The sequence below is a fragment of the Nelusetta ayraudi genome, unplaced genomic scaffold, assembly GCF_046127955.1.
Source record: "Nelusetta ayraudi isolate G7.1 ecotype Tasmania unplaced genomic scaffold, CSIRO-AGI_Nayr_v1 ptg000006l, whole genome shotgun sequence".
Taxonomy (NCBI): domain Eukaryota; kingdom Metazoa; phylum Chordata; class Actinopteri; order Tetraodontiformes; family Monacanthidae; genus Nelusetta; species Nelusetta ayraudi.
Window position 1 is genome coordinate 5,488,905 of NW_027466056.1, and position 17,447 is coordinate 5,506,351.

Sequence of the window (17,447 nt, forward strand, 5' to 3'; positions counted from 1 at the left end):
CAAACAGGTGGGCAGGTGCCCTTTGACCTGTAAGTCCAACTGCCGCCACGCAAGTACGTTCAGGAGGTCGAACCCGTGTGGGGACAGGAAGACGGATCAATTTATGGGCATAGCTCCCAGTATGACCTCTCCTGCTGTGCTGTTGGTCGCTGTGGTACCACTGCAACCAGTTCATTGAGACCCGGGAACTCTGAGCTCTAAGGTAGTTTGTGCACGCAAAGTGACTGAATGGCTGGATTGCGAGTCGGCGGTGCTGAAACTTGTCCGACTTGCACTCCGAGGAAACTTCCTCCTTGTGTGTTCTAGTCCCACGCGACCTAGGGGCAAGGAAATTCTGAAGAAGTTTAGCTAAGCTACGAAGTCTTTGCAACCCCGTGGGGGGTTCGCTTGAAGAAAAGTGGAACGCGGTGATGCCCCAAGTTTCAGCTCAGACTTTGTCGCAGCCGTCGCTGCCGCACTCATCCGCAAAATCCTTGAAAACTCCAGCGCCTCTGGGAGAGAGAGAGAGAGAGAGAGCCGGGCCGACGGCACTGCCTCATTGTCTGCAGCCTTCCGCCTCGAGACAAGCAACTCTCGGAGGCGACCAAGGTCGGAGACAGGAGAGCGCTGGCAGAAACCAAAAGGTGGAGATAGCGGCAGAGCTGATACACTTGGGTCGATCGATGCGACGGCGAGGCAGCTGGGATCGGTAAACATGTGGGACGCAGAGGTTTGGAGCTGTTGGTACTTGTCTTGCAAAAAAGAAAGACGAGATACGCTGAAACATTGGGAGCAGTCCATCGTCGACGTCTCAATGCCCGATGTCTCACTTCGCCCTGATCAGGGATATTGATATTGATCAGCCTGCAGACTAATAATACTTGTAATATAAAATTCCAAAGTCTTGACTGTTGGGACCAAACCTCGACTCTTTCACTGTGACTTTGAAATGCTTCAAGCTCGATTTGTGTGTTTGTGCGCGTTTGATGGCACACACGCGCACACACACACACGCTAATAGATGGCACTCACAGAAGACAGGCAACATTTACAGACAGTGGCTGCTCCCCTCGATAAGACGGCCATAAAATCAATCATTCTGATTGGTGGACGCATGTGGTGGAGGGAAGAGAGAGAGGTTGAGCCGGCTTTTTGAGGGGTGTGTGTGTGTGTGGGGGGGGGGGGCATGAAAACGCAGCAGGAAAAAAAGGCACACAGAAACAAACAGGCGTACCCAGTACTAGTAGTACCCAGGTGGTGCTATAGAAGTTCGGCCTACTTGGGAGTTTGGGAAATACATCCAAGGGGAATAAGCCACTCTCACTAATAAGCCACCTCCCCCTCCTGCTGTGTGGTCTTGGTTATGGGTTTCGAAGTTTGTCCCCGATGTTGCATTTTTCGTGCGACACGTTGCGTCACTTCGAGTTTTTAGTTTAATTAGACGACATGATTAAGCGCACGCGTTATATCATGCGGCATGCCGGCAGAAGTGGTGAGTCAGAGGCGGAGGCGGGTCGAGGAAGAGGAGGAGGAGGAGGATGTGGAGGAGTAGGCCGCCATAGCCCGCCGCCAGCGGATGAGTTTTTCACAGATGCGAGACGTCACAGCGCCGGGCCGCAGGCCACAAACACGCTAACGGGATTTGGCCCGTCGCAGAGCGTGAAGGAAGATGTGGCGGCTGGTTGTGACGCAGAGAAGTGACAGGAAGTGACCTTGCGATGTTTGCGGGGTCGAGGAGGTGTTGATCAGCGTGCAGGTGAAAGGCGCTGAGTACTGATTTGCTGCGCCAACGTACTCAACAGATTTTTTTCACATATCAAATCAAATCAATCACTCGCCACTTTCACAACATTGTGGGCAAGAGTGTGGATGGTTGTTTGAATTTCGAACCGTCCTTCAAACACCTTCTTTAAATTTAAATGACCTCAAATTTTGAGGAATTTTGAAAACTCATTTAAAAATACATTTTCTTGCCCTGCCATGTCTGTTGACATCATTTCCATCTTTAATTCACTCATATCACCATCAGTTTTTCTCCAGAAGTACGTTTTCAAAAATGCGTATTTGTAGTTCATATATTAATTGCACTTTCCCAACGTCCCCCTCAGAGTGTGAGGCAGCGCAACAATAAGGCGCTGAAAATGATTCTGCTGTGGCCTTGAAGGAAAGTGTGTGCTTGCTAGCGTGCCGTTAGTGACACCTATACGATCCCCATCAGCACCAGCCTGAACTGGAGAGCCGCTCGGAATGCTGCTGCTTTGGGGCCGATCCCATTGTGCATCCAACGCATTGATGAGCGTGACAAAGATGCGACGAGACAGGGAGCGCCCGTCGGGCAAAGGTTTCTGCACAATTTCCCCCGTTAGGAGACCTTGTAATGGAAGGATATGAAAAAAAGAAACATTTTGAAATCCTCTCGGCCCAAAGGGAAAAAAATTACATTTGTGCCGCACACTGCTGTTTAATCATGATTAATCATAAAAAAAAATCTCACCGATAGTGAAGGCACTTTTGGAGGGGCAATTGATAGGCCTTAAAATACCCTCTAACACACTCGCACAAACACACATACACACACACACACACACACACCCACACACCACATTGTGTAGCGAGTCATAAACAATTGGTGGCAAATAGCTGCAATTTCACAGCTAATTCGTAGATTTCACGTGTGGATGCCTCCGTCGCCCCCTGGCATTTAACGCCGTGAATAGAGACACGCTGACAACAGCCAGACGTTGTGAGTGGGTGTGTGTGCGCACGCGTGTGTGTGACACTAATGATTTAAGGCTAGTTTGAGTGTCAGACTTACACACATACACACCAGCTCCAGGTAAGAGTAGGTTAGCTGAGAGCTGATTGTTTGGAATTACCAGGGGGTCTAACAACTATAAAAGACTTAACTTAAATCATTATTTATCAACATAAAAAATCCTGAGATTTCCCGCAGTTATTTGCCTAAAAGGAGGGACAAAGCATAAATACTTTGTCTCCAGTGAGGTATGTTTTACATCTTAATTCATCACACCAGACCTACCATGATGACGATCAAGGCCTCAACTGCCAAAGACAACAGACATCGCAGACAATCCTTTTAGCTCGGTGGTTTCTTGGGCCTTCTTGGGCTCCCTGAGGATGATGGGAATGGACCAAGAGTTGAATCCTGTGGAGCACCTTTGCTTATACCAGAACGCTGTTTTCCACGTACAAATGTTTTCCAAGGGCACCACATATGGCTTTGCCTTTGGCACTTTAACTTAAAAAAAAAGTGGCTAATAGTTGCAGTAAAGCAAAGAGGCAGGAAGAAACAAGAGCAAATACACCTAGAAAACATTACGCTGGTATGCCAGGGACCGGGCCGAGTGCTGAGCCCTGTGGAACGACTTTCAACTTGTGTGCTCCTTCCATCTTGGAGAGAAGAAGCAAACGTAAGGACTTCAAGACTAAAATTAAGGAAGGCTCTGGTTTAAAAGACAAAGGAGTGTTTCCCAAAACCCTCCACCAAAACATGAGGAACCTTGGGAGAGACACAGTACCACCCGCCATGCTGTTCATCCAGTTGGTGGGTACAAGATTTATTTGAAAAGGCACAAGTTCCAAATGTTCAAAGCAGTTGTTTTTGTTTAAGCTAAAGGTATCAGCCTGCCAACGGGCTAGAAAAAGACAGCTAAAAAAAAAACATGTCTGAAAAATCAATTTGGAACCCGGGGTTTCTTCTGTGTCCAAAGTGCTTCCTTCTCGGCTCCAACTGCATCGGCCTTCTGTCGACCTGAGAATAACTTACCTGGCTCTTAACCCTCGCCTCACCCGACAACATGGATTCATGTGTGCGCGAAGCTAACAGGATTACTGCTGAATCATCGTGGCGCCAGACAGAAAACTCCTAAACAAAAACAACAACAAAAAAAGCAAGCGATATCTGCTCCTTTCTTTAGTCCCAGACGTTTCTCCCCCTGCCTGCTCAACGTTTGCGATAAAGATTTTCACCGTTCTTGGCCGCTTTTCAGCACCTGCCTCCATGAAGGGAGGCTGTGGAGTTGTACACCAGAAATATATAGTCTGAGCAGACTAGTTAAAATCTGTGATTCATTCTCTCCATTTAAAAACCATCCAGCGAACCGTTGCTATTTAGATATCAAATGGGTTTTTTTTTGTTTTTAAGGAAAATTACATCTTCTCTCCACAGATATCCCCTCTGACGGTCTTGGCCTAGATTTTTTTTTTTTTACCCCCCTTGCATCCTTGTCAGATTCACTTGAAGGTCTGGGAGTCTGTGCCAGCTGTGGAGGAGAGGGGGCGCCGATCAACGCAGATGAGAAGTGAAAAGGGTGAAAAGAATCCAATTGATCAAAAAAATTTAAAATAAAAATACAGGATGCGCGCGTGTGGAGGTAGGGGAGGGGTCGTCCAAATCTCGCTCGACATCCTCACATGGTGCACACTCCAACCCTGAAGCCACAAGAACCTCTAAAGCAAAAAAACTGCCAGATAAGGGAAGCTAGAGGTTTGACATATGATTAGTAGCAATGAAAACCTGCATATACAACAAACTTCCGTTTGCGTTTTATGAGATTAAGATAACCTCACATTCTCGAGGCTCTGGATTCATCCAACAAAAAAAAAAAAGAATCGAAGTGGCGAAAACCCATCGTGATCTCTGCTGCACTCTTGTGGCCGACACTTGAATTACAGGAATGGAAACAAACCGCTGACATGGTACACACAATGTACCTCCCGACACATTATTTTCAAGATGTTTTAATTTTCTGGCGTTTATTCCCAAGCACATGTACAGCAGTTTGATCCCTACACAAAAATCCCCCCGCCCCAAATCATAATCCAAACCTTGATATGACTCTGTTTAAAAACTGTATATAAAAGACCCCCAAAACTGTACATCAATAAACATAACTACAGTTGTATTTATATCATATACATAAATAAATAAATATATATATATATATATATATATATATATATATATATATATATATATATATATATATACATATATGTATATGTATATATATATATACATATATGTATATGTATATATATATATACATATATGTATATGTATATATATATATACATATATGTATATGTATATATATATATATATATATGTATATATATATGTTTATACTGCATCAGTGCACGGCGATGGGTAGATACTGTAGGTACTGAGACATGAACGCTAGACATTTGCACACTGTGAAAAGAGAAACGTTGGTGGCCAAAGGCTCTCAGCTTGGTTGACGTTCGAGGAGTCGAGACAAGATTCCGATTTCCTGTCGTTCAAACTTTCCTCAAACCCTGCATAGCTTCTCCTGTGTATCATGCGGTTGTCATTTGAACATACAAATTAAAGCAGGGAAAAACAGGAGGGTTAGGGTTAGACCAAACCAGGAGGAGAAGCAGCGAAATGAAGGAACCAAAAACTGAAAACATTTGCAAAAAGACATTGGTCTGTAACAGCTTGAGTTTCTTCCAGCTCTTTGGGTGTTTCCGAAGTGATGTGGAAGAGAAATGTTTCAAGTGACACATTGTATAAAAATTCTTTGTAAAAACAAACATCACAGAGACATTCTGGACTTGTACAAAACATTTCAATCATTATTAACGCAATTCAAAAACAAAACAAAACATTAAATTATTGTTTCCGGTGCAAGAAGTAAATCACTTGTTCGAGTTCCAGTGTCATTCGTTCCGAATATCAGACAATACAATCTTTGACCTTTTGGGTCTCTTTTTGTTGCAATACATTCACCTCTGTTTTCCACACATCCGTGTCCAGAATGCGATCATTTCGACAGCGGAGAGACACGGACGGCGCTACAACTAGCTCGCACAAGGCACCTAATGTCAAGCAGCTGGCTCTACGTCTAGCAGCAGAGAGGCTTTGGTTCACCGGCACTATATATCTCTTCTAACCAGATGGGATGATGGATAGATGGATGGAGGGATGGATGGATGGATGGATGGTGACGTCGATGACGATGATGAAGATGGCTCTCACAGAGGTAGACAAGCTTCCACGTCAGCGTCACTTTGTCAGCAAGCAGAGGAAGAAAAGGCAAAAGGTGCGACAGTTCAGACTGATGCTTGGTCACATGACACAGAACATCAACCAGCGAGGCTCCCTGTCGCCAAGTCCAGTGTGGCGGGCGGCCGGCAACTGGTGAGGCTATATTGGCTTTTGCAACGTGCCAGCATGCGTTCAAAAAACGAAAAATCTCTTTTAGGATAATTTGTTTTGTCTTTTTTTTTATTATGAACAAATTAGCACCCGAGCCCCTGTTCTATTATTATTTAGATAAATTATTATTATCAATATTATTGTTATTATTATTATTATTATTATTATTATTGCTGACTGCTGACACCTGCCTTTATTTAAGGCATCGTGGACTGAGTCGTTTACAGTGTAGCACATCTAAGCAAATACTTCAAGTCTTTCACACTCTTTGGTAAATGTGTGGTAATGCGTTTTTTTTTTTCCAGCGCTTCCAAGTAACGTTAAGGCATTAAGCAACAGCCAGGGCAGCACTTTAGCACTTCTGGGTACAGATTCTACCGCTAATCAAAGGTCTAAAGTGCTTTTAAAGAGAAAAACGACCACAAGAGCTACCGTGATGGCTAGCTATCATCACAAACACACACTAGCTACGGCTCCCGCAGGCCCAAGCCGGTTCCTCCGTTCCTTTAAGATGGCCAGGTGGTTAACGAGGAACGAGGAGGCCGAGCTTGGGGCCGCGAACAAAACCAACACGTTCAGCTGCTCTACTTTCTTACGGCGCAGCGGGACATGGCGTCCGAGGGGGCGTTTCGAGAAAACGCGTGAGCGCTCAGGCAACAGCAGTTGCACCTGAAAAGAGGCAGACGGACAGAGACAGAGAGAGCGTGAGGGGGGGTGGCGGCAACAAGGGGTCGGGAGGTCAAAGGGGCAGAGAGGTCAAAGTCATCATCATCGTCAAGAGTTAAAAGCAGCGGAATCACATCGGCTGACCGCCAAGGAATGTTGTCTAGGTTTTTTGTATTTCCTTTTCATCCCAATTGGTCATAAGCAGATGAGCGCCCTCTAGAGTCTGGATCTGCTGGAGGTTTCTTCCCACAGGGCAGTTTTTCCTGGCCACTGTCGCACCATGCTCGCTCTGGGGGCCCAGTTGGTTTTTCCCTAACTGTGCGAAGCGCTTTGAGACACCTTGGGTTGTGATTTAGCGCTGCACAAATAAAAGTTGATTGAGCTGAAGGAAACCTCTCCAAAGTCGAGGAGCGCAAACGGATTCCCAGGAACTGAGCCACTTTATAGCATAGCAGCAGGAGTGGAGTGGGCGGGGCTCCCGTCCATCCCGCCACTTCCCATGATGCTTTGCGCCTTCCGCCCGCACCTCAGCTCAGCTCAACCGTCAAAGTCTGGATGTCGGTCCAATTGTGAGGTCAGACGGATGTCTCCGGCCCCGCCCCATTGTGGGCGTGTCCCTGCGCCGAGAGGCCGGAGCCGTCGACGAATCGGAGCAGCGGCGTGAAGGTGCAGTAGTCCGGCGCTCGCTGCCAGCGCGTGAACATGGTTTTCTTGGTGAACGGTTCAGACCTGTGTTGGTGCGGGCCACTTCTGTGATGGTGGTGTTGGTGGTGTTGGTGGTGGTGGGCGGAGCCTCGCCGCTGGCCACCGGCCTTGGGCGGGGCGTGCAGAGACGCCAGGGGGGTGAACTCGGACAGCTGGCCCTTGTAGAGTTTGTCGGCGTTCTGCGGGGTGAGAAGAGGATTAAGAAAATTGTATCGGCCCCCCTGGAGGTGCGAGGACGTGGAGGAAACATTATCATCCCGGGTCTGGACCATTTAATTGGGACGGATGAAGTTGGACGACTTTGTGAGTCTGATTAGACTGGATAGGACACACTGATGTATCGGCATTGGTATTGGTATTGGCTGATATCAGTCAAATCAATTGAGGTCAACGAACTGGATGACAAAACAGAAGGTTTCTGTCACGCCAGTGCTTTTATATTTTATTACATTACTTATAGATGAATTATCCGGGTGTGACGATGTTTCCAACCAGCCTATTTTTAGACAAAAACAAAGCAAAAAACAGAAAAAACAGATTTAAAAAATAAATAAACTTTAAAAAACAAACACCGGAAACAATGACACCATGCAGATGAAAATGGCTGATGAACAACATGCAGCGTTCAGTCCCCTCTTTTGAACCAGGTCCTCTCGCTCTGCGGCGATGCAGGAATTCTGTCACTAGAGGGCGACAAAGCTCCGCAGGAAACAATCACCAACCCCCTCTCACACCCCAAAAAAAGGAAAGAAGCGCTTTGGATATATATATATAATATAAAATATATATATATATATTTTTTTTAAGGTTCGACATCGACTTCACCGTCAGATGCACGCACACGCGTATACACACGTACGCAGCCCACGTGTTAGTCAGGCCCTGAAAACCTCACACCACGGCAAAGTAGTCCCCCAAAGTCTGCAGGCCTGTCACCGCCACGACACCGGTCCGGCAAACACACGCTCAAACACTCACGCACACACGCACACACAGTAGGGTTTGTTTTACCGTGCTGCAGTGCCCAGTTTAGGCTTCTGTCACAGCCATTCCGTCTAGCAAAGACACGGCACTGCGGTAGACTATGACTCTTTCAAAACGTCTAGCGTCCCTCACACGCTGTGGACACACACACACACACGCACACACAAAAATGCAAATTATTATCGGCCTATCACACGTAAACGCAAAAAAGAATCAACCTCGAACATGCGACTCGAACAAGCAACTACATGCAGGAAGTGAAAGGATGAAAGGAAGGGATGGAAGTGGAGGAGGCGGTTTGGGGGAAGGTAGAGGATCACCTCCAGGAGATCCGGGGTTAGAAACTCATTCTGCTGGAGGTCTGAGACAGCATAAAGATGGTGGTGGGCTCGGAGGGGAGGCACCGATGCTTGGTCTGAGGGGAGCAGAGGGAGGAGGAGGAGGAGGAGAAGGAGGAGGAGAAGGAGAAGGAGGTCACGGTGGGGGAGGGTAGAGAGAGTTAAGGCGTGATGGAGGCCTCGATACTGCCTACAGAGGAGAACCGAAGGTCTCAGGAAGCTGATTATCAGTTAGAGTGAAGTCAGAAGTCACTGCAAGTCAACAAAAGGACTCAGTTAATACGCAATACTGGACTAAAGCACCTGCGGGAGCTGCATCTGCATGTTTAGGAAAAGAAAACATCTTCTTTGTTATTAAGTTCCATTTTTTGAGTTTGAACAACAATCAAAAGCATTATTTATTCTGTGGAGAAAGGAGCACTGCACACACACACACACACACACACACACACACACACACACACACAAGGTCTCAGGGACTCACGTTCAGCCGAGCGGGGAGGTAACCGAAGCCGGCGTACATCTGCTGACCCGCAGTGGACGTTAATCCCATGACACAAGTCAAGACACTTATGAGCATGTCTTCAAGAACACTTCCTGATTTGACCCTGATTTGACTGCTTTGGTGTGTTTGCACCGTTAGTCATGAAAAACTCCAGATGTGACGTTCATTGCTTTAAGATGTTAAGTTGATGTTAAGTTGTTGTTAAGTTGTTCATCGCAATCATGATGATTTGGCTGCAGCAAAAACAAACACCTGCGTTTGCGCTATCCTATATATTGCCTGCAGAAATAATATTTTTTGTATATGTAGAGAGAAGGTCACAGAATCTTTGACAATGTCTATGAATTTAAATGTGGTTCTGAAACTCAACTACTTTCAATCGTGATCAGCAAATGATGGTACACAAATTTAGACGCAACAAGATTGATATTCAGCGTAGTTCACCGCCTTTTCCCCAGCTAAAAATTAAACCTTTACAGTTGTTTGATTCTATTACAACATTTCCTGCTCTCCCACCTGTATGCGCTCGGTAGTTGTGGGCCACAGCGCCCTACACAGGACCTTCTTCACCACGTCCGGCAGCAGGCTGGCCGCGATGAGGAGGACGATGCTGAGCCACGCCGGGCCGCTGGACAGCATCTGCATGAAGACGTAGTACATGCGCTGGTAGTTGAGGAAGGGCCTGGTGGCAGAGGAGAGTCTGTTACAACCTTTTTCACGTCATCCTTTTTGTTTTTCATTTTTCTCAGAAAGAACCTGACAAGCTTTTACCAGATGATTCCACCCCACAGCAGCGAGAAGACCACAAAGAAGATGAGCGAGCCCCAGATGACAAAGTGGTTGATCCAGGTCCAGTAGTGGGTGTCTAGCGCCAGCTGTTGGAGAGGAGAGGTAAAGGCTTGAGGCTGGAGGACGTCCACTTGTCAAACCTCTGAGGTGTGTGTGTGTGTGTGTTGATACCTTGAACGTTACAGTAAAGACCAGCACAGTGAAGACCAGCGTCCCAAATGTCCAGTTTCCAAACATCTGCAGAACACGGGGGGGAAAAATACAATATGGGAGATGGAACTTTATGAATGTAAGTGTCGCAGGTGGATGCAGTCAGGCCGCTCGCTCTTTGTGGAGATGAACCTGTTTCACAAGGGGATCGGTTGATCCATCAGATGGCGCTGGAGATGCTGGGAAAGCATCACTGACATGGAGGTGAGCAGGTGGATGTGGGAATGAGACGTGCAGGCTGGACTTGGGGATGATTTTATTTTTTCTCACTTGAAGAAGTGGGAAAAATATGTATTTTGTCTTAATTCCGGTATTAATACCAAGCTTTAGAAACTTCTTTGAGGACTGAGAGTTTGTGCAAAGTCGATTCTGAAACAAATCTGATCCAATTTGCTCCAACGCTCATCGCCAACCTTTCTGTCAACATGTCGAGGAGCTCCTGTTACTGGATGCAAAAACCTCTGCAAAAACTGAATCAAATCCGACTCGGCCGGAGCACTCAGGAGTTCCTTGGAGAAACAATCCTGTCCATTGATCCGAGAGCGACCGCAAACTTTCAGCTCCGAGACACTCGGGCCTCCGTTAAAAACTGAGGGGAGAATCGGATTAGCTGAAAGGCCGAGCGTCTCGAATGTCACACAAACACAAACACAATAATATTTGTCTATCATCTCCTGCTCGTACCTACAACGGTAACACAACACTCGTATCGCAAACACACACACACACACACACACGCACACAATGCACGTGGAGTGAGGGGTTAGCGTGGTTCTAGCGGAACGTTAGGCCACATTGGGCACGTCTACTGCAGCAAGCGCTAACGGGGTGAACGGGATCATGAGGTGAACAGGTTCACATGGCGGTTCGGCGCTGGGATGTCTGACGGGAGACGGGGGGGGTGGCAGGCTTACCATCTGCGTGTTGGTTGTCATGAGCTGGGAGGAAGAAGGAGACGCACAAAGAAGAAGAAGTAGAAAAAAATGCAATACAAATGTTAAAAAAAGTGGGAGAAGAAAAAGAAGGAGGCAAACAAGAAGAGAATCAAAAAAAGAAACCAACAGCGGTCAAAGAAATACTTCAAAAAAGAAATTCAGGAAAGAAGCCCTTGTAACAGAGATCAAAGAGGATTCTGGGAGAAAAACTGTTGTTGGAAGTGCTACACATTATGAGTTGCTGTTCTTCAGAAGTCTTCAGTACCTGTCCGTTGCTGGTGAAGGAGGTGTTGTCAAACAGGAAGTAGGCGCCGAAAAACATCACGACAGCGTCGTAGACGCCCAGGATGGTCCAGTAGATGAAGATGGGCCACCGCAGCAGCGAGTTCTTCGCGATGTCTCTGAGGAATGCAAAAAATGCGGCGTCACATGCAAGCAAGTCGTAGAAGGTGATTCGGGCGTTTCGCCGGCCTGATCGATGGCGCCGCATTAGTATAAGGGCCATTTCTGGAGGACCCTGAACCAGAAGCCTCTGCAACGGGATACTCTGATTTGATTTAGCCACAGTGTCCAAATTTGCCGCATTGGTCAAGGAGTTGAAGGCGACGGTGCGCGTGACCTTCACGTGGCTGTGGAATGAACTTGCTCGGTGTAGAATCGACGGAGAAATGTTTAAAGTGGCACTTCACTACGACTGGAACTTACTTACCGCACCACTGCTATTGCTTTGTTGCAGACAATCAGCGGGTAACCTTGCATGGTGACTTATCGCTAAGCAATCTGTTTAAAATACTCCAATGATTAAAATCTCACTTGTTCTTCTTGCCATGCACCTGCTGAAAATATTTACAGTCAATCTGTCGTCAACCAGAAGATGATAAAGAAGATTAACAGGAAGTGACTGTGAGCTTTGCTACCGCTAACAATAGTGGCGTGAACCTGCAGCGGCACCTTTGTCCAAAAACGTATGTTGTTTTAATACCAAACAAACATGCCACTGAAACATTTTTTATGTTTTCAAATGTCGCCCCTTCACCTTTGCCTGGCTTTGGCAAGTCTTAAATGAAACAACTTAGCATCTGTAGCTCGCCGCAGAGCTGTGAGACACAGCTAACGGTGACCCTCACGCCGAGCAAAACTGGCAGTATTGGTCAGGAACATTCGGCCTCTCTTTTGTTCCTCACGCTTTCAATCATTTTATATCTGTGACGAACCTGTAGAGGGACGGGTCCTTCTTCAGGATGTCCATGTTGATGTGTTGCTCTATGAGGCTGTAGAGCAGGATGGGCAGTGAGGTGAAGCTGATGTTGTACAGCGTCAGGTAGGCGGTGTCGTATAGCGGCTGAGGGAGAGAAGGACATCATCAGCATTGTCAGGCCCGTTTTGCCCCGAATTGTATTCACTATGTCTGTTGTTGCATTGTACTGCGCTCCAGCCCAACATACCTGCTGCGAGAAACCGCAGAAGAACTGGTACAGGAACTGTGGGAACATGAAACAGACATTCTGCGGGAGGGGGAGAGAAGAGGGGTACGGGTCAGTGCTGCCTTTGTTGGCACCGCTTCCATCGCCACTGAAAGGAGGCTCCACCTTGTAGAAGAAGTACTGGACGAGCTCGGAGATGCGTATGTAGTAATAGTGTCCATGGACGAGCAGCATCTTCTTGAGGTGCTTGAACTTGGGGATGGCGTAGTCGCTGTTCCTCACAGCCTGGCGGCCCTCCTTACCCATGATACCTAGAGGGGCACAACCGGACTTCTTTAGTCCCGGGATGGGACGAGCAAAAAGGTTTCCGACAAGGATGCGAGGCGGCTAACCGATGCCGACGTGCGCCTCCAGGATCATGCTAACGTCGTTAGCACCGTCCCCAACGGCCAAGGTGATCGGGTGCTCCTTGGAGGCTTTGATCAGCTTCACGATCTGGTAAATGGCACAGACATTGGCAGAATGTTCAACGACGACCTGAAATCCGACACTGGTCTATGAAATCTGACACTGGTCTAAGGAGGTGGGAGTTTTTCACCTGTGCTTTCTGGAGCGGCGCCATCCGGCAGCAGAGCACGGCGCTGCAGTTGCGGCAGATCTCAAGGAAGATTTCTTTGTAGTTCCCCGAGTTGGAGTCCTCCTGCGCCGGCCTCATCACTGCAGAGAGGGTGGCCCCGTCGATGATCAGGCCATAGTCGGTGCAGTCGCCCGATAGGCTGGTTTCCCCAAAAAAGAAAAGCAGTCAATTCCACCTGTCTGCCGGAAGCCACGTCAAGAAGAATACAGACCCAAGCACATACCTGGAGAAGGTGTCCCTGGTCATGCCGCCGTGCTGCCTCAGCACGGTCCTGCTCAGGTCGAACAGCACGTCGTGGAGGCTCTGCTCCTCCGTGCGCTTGGTGGTCAGCTCCAAGATCTGCGTGTTGCGGTGGAAGAGCTTGCTGGCGTAGCAGGTAGCCGCCGCCGTCTCCATCTTGTCACCCGTCAGCACCCACACCTTCATGCCGGCCTTGTGGAGGGACTCGATGGTGTCGGCCGCCTTCTCCTGGAGCCTGCAGGGAGTGGAGGGGCAAAGCGGAAGTAGCTTTAGAAAATTCAGGTATGACTTAAGGGTGGTTTTGAATCTGTTTCTTTTCCTCCACCTGTCCTCCACCGCCGTGGCTCCCAGCAGTATGAGGTCCTTCTCGATGAGGTCGTAGGCCTCGGCCAGCCGCTTGTCTCGGTCCTGCAGCGCCAGCTTGGCTTCGTTCAGCAGGTTGCACACCTCCTGGTACTGTGGAGGGCTGAGCGGCCGGTAGGCCACGCACAGCGTCCGCAGGCCCTCCTGCCAGGGGACAGAGTGAAGAAGAAGAAATGAGGAAGGAATGAGGAAGAAATGGCAGATCTGCATAACTGCCGTGCTGACCTGGATTATACTGTAGCTTTAATTTTGGCGGCGGGGAGCTGAACTAGAAACCTCGATCTTGCGCAGCCCGTGACATCCCACCTCCATTATTTCCCATTTTCCCCAGAGGAACGTCTCAGAAAACGTATTCCTTCTTCCTGATCTAGAGTCTGTCTTCCTTCCGAGGTAAATAAATTCTTAAAACCTGCCAATCAGCTGATGAGAAAATGTCTTCTTTTTTTGGAAGCCACAGCGGAGCCAGTGCAGGAACACACAGAAGTGGGCCAAGCTCCACTGATTGACTTCCTGGTTGCCATAGAAACCGAGTCCACTGGCTTCCACACTCTCACCAGCTGTAATAGTTTGGGTGAGATGTATTTGTGTTGTGTGTGTTGAGGTGTGTGTATCATTGGTCACTCACCACTGCGTTGTGCTCAACACGCGCTCTGACCTGGTCCACCTTGCCGGATATGACCCGCGGAAATATGGAGGAGTCGGCGCCCTTGCAGAAGAGGTAGAGCTCGCCTGCTCGCGAAAACGCACACAAGGACAGGAGATGCATTGAGAGTGTGCGATAGACAAACACACAAAACATGCAAACTTTAACGGGCAGAGGTTCACAATACCAGTGCCGGAGCGGACAATCACACTCATCCTTCGGCGGACCGAGTCGAACGTCAGCACCTCCAGCAGCTCGAATCTGCGGCCGAGGAGGGCAGGAGTGAGCTCGTCAACACACACAGGTGCAAAACAAATCAGGTTGCTCTGAAGCAGATAGTAATTGTCTGTCACCTTTCGATCTCGTCCACCCTGTTCAGGATTTCCATGTGACTGTCCTTGAGTCTCAAGTAGGTGAAGCCCAGCCTGCACCATTAAAAAAACAACAAAAGAAACCAAAACAACCCTGGTTGAGTTGAGCTGTCAGGGCGCCAAAGTGACGGTATTAGTAGTATTAGAATTTTGTTCGCTTTTAGCATTCAACCCTGTTTGCAGTGTGCAGTGTGTGTGTGTGTGTGTGTGTGTGTGTCCTGCACCTCTTCATGCCCTCCACCAGCGCCACCTCGTCTGGCGACGAGGAGATGTAGAAGGAGGTGGACTTGCCCTGGTGGATGCCGTGCTTGATGCCATCCACTGTCTCCTCCTCCTTCACCTGCACCGTGTGGCACAGGCACAGGGCGCGGAAGAACAGCTCCTCGTGCTCCTGCGGGGAAGGGGACAGAGAGGGGACAGCGCAAAATGACGTTCCAACCAAAAAAAAATTCAAAAATCCTTCACCAAGAGAAAACGTGGCAAGCCCTACAAAATAAAAGCATGCTCACCCTGGCTTTGGGACCAGGGGACGTGTCGATCATGTCCATGCCGGAGGAACCTGGCATCACCTGGATGAAATACAAAGGAAGTGCATTAAAAAAAATAAGGTCCCAAGTGTTGCACCTGGGGTTTGATGTTGAAATTTGGCCTGGAGGGTGAAGTGCAGCTGAAAAGAAAGCGTCTTATTTTGATGGGACAGAGCGCATTTTTTTTTACCTGGCCGTTGCAGATGGCGTCAGCCACGTAGACGTGTCCGTCCACGCAGCACTCGATGAACTCCATGTTGTTCTCCGTCAGGGTTCCCGTCTTGTCCGTGAACACGTACTCCACCTGCCGGGAAGAACGACCCTCCTGAGCTACTCATTCCATCCTCCGCTTTCTTCCTTGCCCTCCGCAATCCCCGCTCACCTGGCCCAGCTCCTCGTTCAGGTCTGACGTGTTGACCACGGCCCGCTCACCCAGCTCCTCGTCCATCATCTCGTCGTCCCACATGATGAAGTAGGAGCCCAGGAACTTCTGCATCTCCACCGTGACGTACATGGAGACGGGGATGATGTAGTTGAAGAGAACCATGAAGGCCAGGAAGTCCGTGAAGGCCCGGATCACCTTAGGAGCAGAAGGTGCGTTGAGATACCGGAGCGTTCCCTCGTCCGACAGCTAGACAGAAGAATTCCCTGACTCACAATGTGTCTTTGCCGCTCCGTCTCCGTCCGCTGGTTGTACCACGGCTCGTCTTGGTTGGGGTCGGCCTGCCAGATGTATTTTAGCATGGTGCAGATGATGGCCTTGCCAATGAGGATGCAGAGGTAGACCACCAGGTAGGCGTTCATGGACCTAAGGGGATGCAGATGAAAATACTAGTTCCATTCCTTGGGCGCTTTCAAACATTTATCTTTATATTTTCAAAAGTCAGTACGCAAGAGCAGATAAAAGAAGATCAAGGACACACAAAACAGGGAAGCGCTGTCGAATCCCTTTGCTTTCTGGCTTATTTGGGCGAAAGTGAAGCAAATTCCACCGCCGTCAGTCACAAAGTCACCAAAGTATGAATTTTAATCCGCCGTCCTGCAGCCAGGCCCTGCGACTACGGGCCATCTGGGTAAAAAGGCACATGTCAGCGCCAGATGGAGGGACGCTAATCCAGCGAACGACAAGCTGACTCTGACTCTGCGGAGGAGGAGGGAAGTGCCGGATGCGGAGATGCACGAGAAGGGTGGTGGCGGTGGAAGAGGAGTGGGAGGAGGAGATAAACGGATATCTGAGAAGGTGTTAATTGAGGAGAGCGCACGCTGGGCCAAGCTTACTTCTCCACGGCGGACCGCTTCTGGGACTTGGACTGGTAGTTCAGTGCCATCTTGGTTTCCATGCCGGTGTAGATTGCCACCGCTGTTTAAAAAGATAAGAAACTTGTGAACTCAAGTGATGTTGTAACACCATAATTTACTGATTTGCGACGATACCCATCAGTATCATCTGATATCGGCCGATTACTGGCAATACCCATGTTGGTATCAACTGATATCGGTCAAAACCGATGTTAACTGTTGACGTTACCATAGACGTGTTCCGTGTTCTTGAGGGTCGCTCCTCGCAGAAGCACATTCTCCGACCCTAGAGGCCTGAAAACCCAAAATGAATTTAATTTCTCAATATGTTCTCTATATGATACACGTTTGAAGGGTCTGGTTTTTACCTGGCAACCGACTCGCTGTCCGTGTAGATGTTGATCCGGCCAACAAACCTTGCACAGGGCAGAGGTAACAGAGTGGTGAGATAATTGTTTGTGAAGTGAGTGTTCGGTTGGTGAGAGCTGCACTGACTTGTACAGGTCCGGCTGTGGTTGTTCGCACTCAATGGTGGCGTGGATGGACTCAACCTCCGTCTCCGTGCGGTATGCTTTGGTGTCCTGGACCGCGTAGTACGTCTGGGGCAACGGGACAAAACACTCAAAGGGG

At 48.4% G+C, this 17,447-nt stretch overlaps 1 protein-coding gene across 6 annotated transcripts in view; it reads right to left on the minus strand.

The window, feature by feature from the left end:
- The window catches only part of atp11a (ATPase phospholipid transporting 11A), a 45,022-nt gene that overhangs the window by 15,135 nt on the left and 12,440 nt on the right, over window positions 1-17,447 (minus strand). Inside the window, exons 7-31 of one of the 6 annotated variants that reach the window (XM_076017106.1) lie at window positions 17,313-17,416; window positions 17,186-17,233; window positions 17,047-17,111; window positions 16,797-16,878; window positions 16,176-16,326; window positions 15,901-16,098; window positions 15,709-15,822; window positions 15,501-15,560; window positions 15,216-15,382; window positions 14,974-15,045; window positions 14,808-14,881; window positions 14,603-14,706; window positions 13,940-14,121; window positions 13,598-13,849; window positions 13,336-13,513; window positions 13,130-13,232; window positions 12,903-13,048; window positions 12,759-12,818; window positions 12,528-12,655; window positions 11,579-11,714; window positions 10,340-10,405; window positions 10,151-10,254; window positions 9,896-10,061; window positions 8,857-8,951; window positions 7,595-7,731 (exon numbers count right to left, since the gene is read on the minus strand). In XM_076017106.1, the coding sequence (XP_075873221.1) occupies window positions 8,874-8,951; window positions 9,896-10,061; window positions 10,151-10,254; window positions 10,340-10,405; window positions 11,579-11,714; window positions 12,528-12,655; window positions 12,759-12,818; window positions 12,903-13,048; window positions 13,130-13,232; window positions 13,336-13,513; window positions 13,598-13,849; window positions 13,940-14,121; window positions 14,603-14,706; window positions 14,808-14,881; window positions 14,974-15,045; window positions 15,216-15,382; window positions 15,501-15,560; window positions 15,709-15,822; window positions 15,901-16,098; window positions 16,176-16,326; window positions 16,797-16,878; window positions 17,047-17,111; window positions 17,186-17,233; window positions 17,313-17,416 (2,838 nt within the window). In that variant the 3' untranslated portion in view covers window positions 7,595-7,731; window positions 8,857-8,873. The other 5 variants (XM_076017097.1, XM_076017116.1, XR_012925778.1 and 2 more) reach the window with 5 other exon arrangements.